At 41.0% G+C, this 10,826-nt stretch overlaps 1 protein-coding gene across 1 annotated transcript; it reads left to right on the top strand.

The window, feature by feature from the left end:
- Positions 1-346: 346 nt before the first annotated feature.
- Positions 347-9,222, top strand: LOC310791690 (LIM/homeobox protein Lhx8-like). Its single transcript, XM_083653345.1, has 8 exons — positions 347-410; positions 2,351-2,566; positions 2,975-3,096; positions 4,478-4,698; positions 5,644-5,750; positions 6,803-6,898; positions 7,515-7,695; positions 8,235-9,222. The coding sequence occupies exons 1-8, from the start codon at positions 369-371 to the stop codon at positions 8,309-8,311; spliced, it is 1,062 nt and encodes a 353-aa protein (XP_083509471.1). The 5' UTR covers positions 347-368; the 3' UTR covers positions 8,312-9,222.
- The last annotated feature ends 1,604 nt before the right edge of the window (positions 9,223-10,826 follow it).

A 10,826-nucleotide genomic window follows, 5' to 3' on the forward strand; every position in this document is an offset into this window, starting at 1 on the left:
GAGAGAGAGAGAGAGAGAGAGAGAGAGAGAGAGAGAGAGAGAGAGAGAGAGAGAGAGAGAGATGACTGAAGTTATCCTATAACAACAACCCCCCGCTGACATGATGCTGCGACGGGCAGGCGTGTCAGTCCATTTGAGTGGGAGGTGCAGCCAGCCAGGAGCTAAACGACACGAGAGAGAGAGGGGGGGGGGGGGTAAAAAGTTGTGTTGTATTAGGGTTAGGGTTAGACCCGAGTCAGACATGAAGAAAGCCTTCAGCAGGGCAGAGGCGAGTTGACACTGGACTAAAAACAAGTTGACATCCGCAGCCAGTCTGCTGCTTGTGGAGCAGAGCCAACATCTGGCTTTGGGATGCGGGAGGAGAGGGCATGATGCTCGGTGACATGTTTAACTCCGTCTGCCTCAGCACGGTGAGTAACAAGGTCACTCATTTATTAGTAACGGAGAGGCTATGGATGATGGATGAGAAATATGTGTTTCATGTTTGCGTCCAAGTTTTAGGCCTGTCATTTCAGAGATTTAAATGGCTTTTCCTCCTGTGGCTATATATCTCCAATTAGGGTGAGTTTACAAAGGCTGCAGCTATATAGGCGGCGATAACACGTAAGATAAACAACACCGATTCAGCGTCTAAACTTGAAACGCCTTTTAGGCAGAAAAAAGCTATAGGCTATAACGGCTGTTGCATTAACGTCAATTGCGTTTTGCATGGCACACACCATATGCTGTTTAAATAGAAGCTGTAGCCCCAGGAGAGACTTCTTTTTCATTTGCTGCCCAAACTCTAAAGCCAAACTGTCCACATGCCACAGGGGATGGGAATTGTAGACAATTGCATATAGACAGAAAAGCTCCATCCACATACTCGTTGGCCCTCAGCCTATTTAAGCTATTTATTTATTTATTTATTTATTTATTTATTTATTTATTTATTTATTTATTTATTTATTTATTTATTTAATAGGATATTTTTTATTTAGGCTATTTTCTTTTTTCTTTTTTCGTTATGCTCGTCCATTTGGCAAAAGATGGTGACAGCATCCACCATCTATATAGCCTATTTTATTTTGATAGTTAGGCTATCATGCTAAACAATAAATATTTCTGTCCGCAATGCATTCATTGATTCAACAAAAAGTAACATGGTCTAATAACGCACGCGCACTTGAACATATATGAAGACCTTCGCTTTTGCAAATATGTAGGGTGAATTCTTCAATTGGGCAGGCATCCATAGGCTACACCTAATTGGCTCGGATGTTTACACCGTGGCGCGTGGAGGGTGGGGCAGCGAGCAGCCACACAGGTGAAACTCATCTGTCTGTCTGGCTGTGACGGCTCGAGACACAATCGCTTGCAGCTGTGAGCGCGTGCGGGTATGTCCGTATGTCGAAAAGAATAGTCTATAAAAATGCAGCAAATTTAATGAGCCTAGAATTCCATAGGCTATCTGGGATAAAGTTTCGAATATTTCGTTTTGGCAAGAGGACCTTCGATAGGTAGGCCAGTCTCCGTGGCTGTCATGGAAACATGAAGTGGACATTATACTGAAGAAGACCTCCGTGGTCATTTGGGCTCCGTCATCACTCTGGTCTGGGCCCTCCTCACATCACCATGTCGGAGGCAGAACCGCTGTTTGAACCTCTAGGGGAAATTATTTCAGACGACGCAGTAGGTATTTTCGTTGCATTAACGCCATTTTCTTCAGAGCTTTATAGGCGATATTGAAATAGCTGTTTGCTGCGCACTCAAACGAATCCAAACATGAAAACATTTGCTCCTACATTTGCTCCCCGAAAACAATTAACAACATAGGGCCTATATAGGCTACATACAATTATTTAAACAGTTTATAGTAGCCTTTCTAAATAGATTTATGTTGTCCCAAATAGTTTAACTGCCACCTCAAAGGTTGTATGCATGATAGCTGCCATGCATATTTTAAGAGTTAATTTGCAAAAACAGGTAAAGGCCATTGTTAAAAAATGAATGGTTTTTAGCTATATAGCTCGTGCGTGGCAATTAGACAGAATCAGTTGCAGCATGTCGATCTTTGTTCTGTGTGAGCTCACCGAACCTTCTGAAGTAACTATATATTGAAACACCTGTTTCCCTGCTGGAGTGCAGGAAAGTGATTTGTGTGAAAATTTGGTTAATTAGGTGAAAATGTAGGGTGCATGGAGGTGAATAATTATGACCTATAAGACAATATAGAATGTAGGCTACAATAAAAATTATACGAACGGAGAAATGTTTTTCTAAATTAACTAATTAATTTTTAAAGTCAAAACAATAGCCTATTTCTGTCACATTGGAGTTGTATGGTAATTGTTAGACTAATGCCTCGCAGGGTTCCTCTGGGCCCGATGATCTCTTCGAGGAGGATTCGTGTTCTCCGTCCTCCTCCCGCTCCTCGTCCTTCTCCGTCCCGGCTGTCCAGGCCTCCCTGCACGACCAGGGGTCCTCGTCCTCCTCCATCCCGGCTGTCCAGGCCTGCCTGCTCGGCCAGGGGAAACGGCTGTGCTCCTCCTGCGGCATGGAGATAGTGGACAGATACCTCCTCAAGGTCAGAATCACATTCAAATAGTATGACTACACTGAAAATATAGGCTACAGCAGCTTAACAAGTCATTTCGTCTTTCAGTCTTAAAATGGCTATTCCATTTCTTTAAAGAAGTGAAAACAATTGTTTTCAATGTGTAGCTTAGCCTTAGCTCGCTTCTTTGAAGGTGTATGGTTCATTTTTTCTAGTGTCATTTTCTTGGCACTAAAGTGTTTTTTTAGGTAGGCCTACTGACACTTTTCTAGAAAATTTGCTAAACAAATTTAATTTAATTTGAAAGAATTATATATAGCACAACAATTTGAATAGCCTATCACCTTATCAGCCAATACAGTATTTGGTTTGAAAGACGTGTAAAATGATCGTAACAAACAAAATATGTATAATATAATTATATTATATTTTTCACAGGTGAACAACTTGTGCTGGCACGTTCGTTGCCTCTCCTGCAGTGTGTGTCAGACGTCACTGGGGCGGCACGTGAGCTGCTACATCAAAGACGAACAGATTTTCTGCAAACTCGACTACTTCAGGTAAAATACATGCCATACCTGCTGCAAAATAATATAGGCAGGCTACATGTAAAACTAACGACATGCCATACCTGCTACAAATATAGCCTATATGTAAAACTAACGACATGCATGCCCTGCTACAAAATAATAACATAACTAACACATACCATATATACCTGCTACAAATAATATGCATAAATGTCACTGATTGTTATACAAAAAATATTATAAAATGAAAACGAAAATTCTGAGAATAAGCTTGAAACAAACCATACAAAATAGCCTATGTCAAGCTGGTTTCACCAACAAACCTTTTTTGCTGAAGAATTTTCATCAGTAAGCCTATTAGGCTACAAATGTGGTTATTCTGTCTTAAAATTATTTTGAAAAAGAGCGAAATGATTGTATTCCTTTTGGCAACTGAAAGATATTAAATTATTACCATATTAAATATAAGAAATATGGTTTAAAAAGTAAATCTGAACCATAATATATATATATAGTGAAACAATAATCCATAAAATACATTATGTTCCATTGACAATTGAAGAGTTAGCAACAGCCCAGATTTGCAAGAAAAGATGACTTAAGAACATAATTAGGCTACCCTATGTAAAAAAAAAAGGCAAAGGTAAAACAATTTATTTATTTTATTTATTTACTTGTTTCTTTAGTTTTTTGTTTACATTTCATTTCACACATTCAGCTCACACACACACACACACACACACACACACACACACACACGCATATTATTGCAGTGATATGCCAACATGGGCATTGTTAGGAGGCTGCTGCTCAGGATCTGTTATCAGTCAAGCATATACTAGCCTAAGCATATAAAGTGCATGCATTAAGATTTTAACCAAATAAATCAATTTATAGATAACATCAACCATAGTCACACAATTTGTCATCTACAATTACATGTAGGCACGCTTTTTCCATCCCATTGGCATTTTTTGTCCTCTAAAATGTGTCCTGCTTGGACTTTAAATCGGTCGTGACCCATCTAGAAAATATCAGACCTGACAGTGCCCAATGTTTTCAGACAGGTGGTGAAGATGCTGTGACAAATGTGTAAAAATCAAGATTATATATAGTGAACCAAAAATTAACATTACTATGATCTGTAACAAATGTGTAAAAATCAAGATTAGGCTAGTGAAATGAACATGATCTGTTGTATTGTGTTGGTTGGCAACACAATAAGTGAACTGTAATTTACATTATTGTCATAGGAATTGTTGGCAATCTTGTCCCAGAAGACTTTATTCCCTTCTTTTTCACAGCTTTGATTGAACGCTTGACTCAGTATCGCTCAATTGAAACGATATAATTAAAGATAACTATTCTTCCCCTCGCTCCTCCTTTCCTCCCCTCTTCCTCTCCCCTTCAGGAGGTATGGGACCCGCTGTGCCCGTTGTGGCCGTAATATCTACTCCAGTGACTGGGTGCGTCGGGCGCGGGCCAGCACCTTCCACCTGGCTTGCTTCTCCTGCACCTCCTGCAAGCGGCAGCTGGCCACTGGGGAGGAGTGTGGCCTGCTGGAGGACAGGGTCTTCTGCCGGCCACACTACGACATGATGATGTGGAACATCAAACGTACCCAGGAGCATGGTGAGTGGAGGGATGGGATGAAGCGCAGGTCACAGAATGAATGGATTAGGGTAGGTTACAGGTTGGATAATTATAATCAATTAATTAATTAATTGTGAAAAGTAAAAACAAGAAGAAGGCACAATACAAAAAAATAGGGTAAAACACCACTTGTGTTGTACCCTATTTCTACTTTTTTTTGTGTTGCAGTAAAGACCAATTGCATTGTCAGTGCATTATAGGAAAGGAATGAGTCCGCATGCTGTAGCTCCCATCTAGCTCATTTATTACCCATGTTTTGAGCTACCACTCTTCTTCAGACATTAAGCACATAGAAAAATGTCATCTTAAATAACCCTTCCCCTTGGTCACATGATGATCACATGACACACATGGTCATCACATGACCCCGGTGGAAGTAGGTTTGACCCACTAATAACCGAGATAAAATGCATTTCAAGAAATAGATGCCGATAGAGATATAATAGTCAAATATAGAAAAATTAGAGTGCATTATACGTGCCACTATATATTTGAAAATGAAATGATTACAACATGCTTGCATTGCATATATATGGAAAGACAATAGATTTATTAAAAATAAATGCATAAAGCTGCGATACAGCAATGATAGATTGCTCTGCAGGGCAAACCGTATCATGAGGGTGTCATCAAATGCACCCAGAAAATTGAGTGTGTGGATGCCTATATATTGATGAACCAAAATCTACTTTGAGTAGGCTATTCCTCATTCAAACCAATTTGTACTGCTTGCAAAGTAACTTGTCAACTTTTAGCCAGTGTTACCCATTGGCACTAATGACAACACTGTATGCTGAAATGCTCACATAATAGGCCATATGGTGAACAAAGTAAGAAGATATTGAACTGCAAAATCTCAAGGTGTCCTTGAAACACATCTGTGTGTTGAATCGTCTGTGTTGAAACACATGTGTTGTCTTCCAGAGAAAGTGACCGCTGAAGAAGCGGTGACATCAGACAAAGACAGTTCCAGCACCATGCCCAGACCTGCCAAGAGGGCCAGGACCAGCTTCACTGTTGACCAGTTACAGGTGTGTGCATGCATGTGTGTGTGTTGACCAATAGTCAAGTCAAGTCAAGTTTAGTTGAGTTCCCTAATACAAGGGAGGGGGTGCATCTCATATACTAGAGAAAACTGTATGTTTAGCAATGTTTCAGAAGAATGTGGCCTACAGAATTATCCCAACAGATGTATTTAAATAATATCCATTCAAAATAAATTGGGCAGAGATGTATTTTGGACATAAATAATAAAGATGTCAAAAATGGTCCGCAACTGTGAACAAAAATGGCCCAGCATATAAAGCACCATGCTCCCTCAGGCTCTGAGGAATACACAGTGGAAACGTGCATTGCTCTGCAAAAAAGATGTTGAGATTCTACAAGTGGTGGACCATTTTGTTGGGAGTTGCAGACCATTTTTCCCATGTTTTTGACTGCTGCTATAGGCTTCTAGTAGCACCAGCAGTTTACTACTAAATAAGAGTGCCAAAGTCAGGCCCTCTTCCGGGTTCAGCATACGCACCAAGACACTTCATCCGCCATTCCTTTTTCCATACACATTTGGTAATAAGGTTATACAAATAGTTTTACTTAAGCAAACCAAGCGATTCAGCTATATTTAGAATCAGAGACGATAGACATAGAACATTTCACTCAGACCTCCTGATTCAAAATATAGCTGAATCGCTGGGTTTGACAAATTTAAGACTAAGACTAAGAATATTTATACCTCCGCCAATGGAGATGGCTTCTAGGTCACGTTTTCGCCCCTATTTGTCCGGAGGATATCTCAGTTATGAACAGATTTGCAGAAAACTTTGTAGAAAAGTTGGTCATGGGCCAATTTAGAAGGGATTAACTTTCCACCCCCACTGGCCAAAAGGGGGCATGGCAACAAAAAGGCACATATCTTCCAAACGGATTCACGTAACAGTAACGGAACAAAACGTTTTACAGTTTTATATATAAAATGCATGTCAACATGATATGACAAAAAATAACAAAGAAGAAAAGGGAGGAGAAGAAAAAAAGAAGGTGAAGCTACCACATCACATATAATCTTCGACTCCAACATTTCCAGGTGATGCAGATCCAGTTTTCTAAGGACAACAACCCAGACGCCCAGACTCTCCAGAAACTGGCAGAGAGGACTGGCCTCAGCCGCAGAGTGATTCAGGTAGGGCGGCTGCTGCTAGACTACTGCATATATAGTGGCTCAACAGTGGGCGGAGAAATGGAGAGTGGGAGGAAGATAATTCCAAGGTTTTGGGGCAGCGATGGAGAAGGCCCTATCCCCATAACACTTAATCCTTGATCTTGGGACAGACAAAAGTATTTTGGTCAGATCTAAGTTGTCTGAGTATGTGATATGGGGACAGGAGTTCTGTAATATAAGAGGGGGCGGAACCATTTAGCACCTTATTTAAATTTATTTATTTAAATTTACTCTGTATGGAACAGGCAGCCAGTGTAGGGAGGCAAGAATGGGAGTAATGTGCTCTCTTTGACCTTGACAGAACCCTTGCTGCAGCAGATGCCATGCATGAGTGCTAAATTATGAAATGTCACTTTCAAGACCAATAGACCCTTCTCACGGGGGCCATTTTGTGTCGAAAAAACACAGGTGCAAGCAAAACACTAATGAGGGTTTCAAACTCCCATGATTGGAATTTGGAAACCCTCGTTAGTGTTTTGCTTGCACCTGTGTTTATTCTGCCTTTTTGACACAAAATGGCCCCCATGAAAAGGGTCTATTCAGCTATCCCTTTCCCTTCTCTGCTCTTCCTCCTCAGGTTTGGTTTCAGAACTGTCGAGCACGTCAAAAGAAGCACATCAGCCCACATGCTCTTTCCTCTACAATGATGACATCACTTCCTCCTGGCCAGCTGACGCCACCTCTGATGGAGGATCTGCAGTACACAACCTACATTACCCCAGACACTCCCCTTCTCACAACATTGACTTATATGGATGGTAAAAGAAACGCACACATCATTACCCTGAGCATGGTTATGGCCAGTAATTAACAGTATGCTCAAACTTATAAATGTTCTGACGTCTTGTGTAGTGTAGAGGGAAAAGCAACCACCGCAGAGACTCGGGTTCAATTCCCGGCAGTGGTACTGTACTTCCGGCTTGGTCAGACGTTCCTATAGACACAATTGGCCGTGTTTGCGGGTGGGAAGCCGGCCGGGTGTGTTCTGGTAGCTGCACTAGTGCTTCCTCTGGTTGGTCGGGTTGCCTGTTTAGGGGGAGGGGAACTGGGGGGAATAGCGTGATCCTCCCACATGCTACGTCCTGCTGGTGAAACTCCTCATAGTCAGGTGAAGAGAAGCGACTGGCGACTGCACATGTATCGGAGGAAGCAGGTGCTAGGTAGTCTACAACTCGTCCGAGATCGGCAGAGGGGGTGGAGTAACGAGCAGGACAGCAGGGGGAATTGGCCAAGTACAATTGTGGAGAAAAACTCGATCAAAAAACAAACTTATAAATGTTCTTTTTTCCTTCCGCAGTCCAAACTACAAACCCAGTGTTGCTCCAGCCACTCATGTCCCACTCAATGACACAGCTGCCAGTCAGCCACACCTGAGCCACAGCGCCCTCCTCTGGAGAACCGAGTCTGACGGTGGACTAAGAGTTGGAGGAGGGGCAGATGAAGACCAAATAATTTTCATGTGAAAACCTCCCTACGAGGACTGGATGAGTTTGATTCATAAACTTTGTGGACATAAAACGCCACTGAATTAGTTTAGTTTACAGAACGTGGCAATCTAATGAACTGATTGGCTTTTCACTGCAAAAAAAACAAGCCTGACTAAAGACAAACCTGTGAAGTCACTGAGTTGATCTCCTTCAGTCTTACAGGTATTTACAGATGGCTAAGTTTTGACAGTTGTAAATGTAAGTGAAACTGTTTTGTTAATATTATAGTATCTATATTTGTTATAAATTTCTAGACATTTAATTTATTTGGAGATGTGATGAGGCACTTTGTTGGAAGATAACGATGTACTGATTGAGTACTGTCGCTTTGGTTTTGTGAATGAGAAGTTTTGTTTTTGCATCGAGGTGTCTTTGAGAAAAAGAAGATAAACCAGAATGTTTTCATGTTTAGACGACAATCAAAAGATGTTTTACTGTATCCAATAAAGTTATTTTTTTTCTCCTTGTGGAAAAACTAATAGAAAATGCAGGATTAGGCAATACTGCTACTTAAAATTGGGGATATGGTACATGCACAGTGAGATCCTCTGACTTTTGTTTTAATATGCATAAACTAATGCATAGTAAGCACTGCCTTCCTGAATTCTACTTCCTGCTGTGTCAAAGGCATTTTCATGTTTGGGACAACACATCTTGAGATATGTTTCAGCAGTGCATGTATTAAACAGTATCAGAGGAATGCATGTGGACAAAAAGCAATAGTGTGTAATTGTGCATAACTGCCACTAGAATCCATGTTTGAACTGCACACTGGGAGTAGAGCGACTTTCATTGGATGTTGAGTTATTGGAAAAATAAACAGGTGGTGGTTGCACGTCGAAACTTTGTTTTCTTGTCAAAGTTCACTATCCCAATCCATGATTTTTCCATAGTGGAAAACAAGATCATTCAAATCCAAAAACCACATGTAACACAGGACCCATTGATTTAACCAGACACTTTAGAGCACAGGTGACTTTAGGACTTTACATCACTGGCATCAACTTGAACTCAAATCAACTCCCAGTAACTGTCAAACTTAAATGAATGACTGCAAAACTGTTTACAGTTTTCAGATATGGGTGAGATCGTGCAAAATAAATCGGCATTGTTTTTCGGTGAAGTTCTCCTCTGGGACACTTAAGTTTGCTTGAGGGTAGTTTGGCTGTAATTATACGCTGACCGAACGATGGAGCAATATGGCTGCAGGTGTCTAGTCTCAGTAGTCTGCTGGAAATATTGAAGAAGGAAGAGGAGGTTACTTTTAAAGATTAAGTTATTAGGAATTGGTGGTAGACCATATAATTGGGTTCTGGGCTTTTTACTTGATATGAAAATACAGTAGGCTATAGGCCTACAAGTAAGAGAAGGTAATATACGGTGGAGAATGGAACTCCACAAGGTACAGTTAGTGTAGTAGCCTATTCAACATAATGATCAATGACATCTCTCAGGTTGAGCAAAGCATAGGAAAATCGTTGTATTCGGATGGCGGGGCTCTGTGGATAAGAGGCCACAATGCATCTTATGCTAATAAGAAAATGCAAGCTGCAACATGTGACGTGGAACGATGGGCAAGTAAATGGGGTTTCAAACTATATCTGTAGCAAAAACAAGTCATTTGTTTTTCAAGACGGCATAAAAATCGCACAGATCTCCTTAAAATTATATGAACAACCTCCTGAACAAGTAAATGCTATTAGATTTCTTTGGGTTTGGTTTGACAAAAAGCTTATGGAGTGTTAATTTGGAATGGATAAAGTTAAGAACAAATGTAAAAAGGTCACCAATTTTGTTTGGACAGGAGTGGGGAGCAAGTAGAGCATCTATGGACACTCACGTTTCAATTTCTTACTCCTCTTCCTTCTTCCTCACTGGTTATTCCCCTTGCCAGTGTAGACCTAATAGGCTACAGCATGAATTGAAGGACAAGTCAGAGCTACTTCCAATAATGATACATTGTCCAGAGCTATTTTGATCAGCATTTTTCAGACTCAAAGTGGCTGTGTGCGAGTGTGTGAGTGATCAGAAATTGTGTTCGGCCACAGCTATGCCATTTTATGTGCGATTGTGCTGAATCTTTCAGGAAGTGTCAAGAGCACTGCTGCGGCTGACCCATAGACTGTAAATATAAGGCTGACCCAACAGAGCCAGATTTTTGAATTAGGTATTTAGCATAGACTAAATGGGCAAAAGTGGCCAAAATGAGTGAGCAGTTTCAGTACCATGGAGAGCTCCATTCATTAGTTACTGATGGAAGACACAGAGCACAGCTGGAGTCAGTTGGAATCAGCCAGGGAAGTGGACTATGAAAACCCTTTGGGGAAAGAGAGGACAGGCTCCATGTGGACTCTGTGAGCAAAGCCTGATTAAATGGCCAGTTAGGGGGCATGGTGGCGCAG

The sequence above is a fragment of the Poromitra crassiceps genome (genome assembly GCF_964638095.1).
Source record: "Poromitra crassiceps genome assembly, chromosome: 17".
Classification (NCBI taxonomy): Eukaryota; Metazoa; Chordata; class Actinopteri; order Beryciformes; family Melamphaidae; genus Poromitra; species Poromitra crassiceps.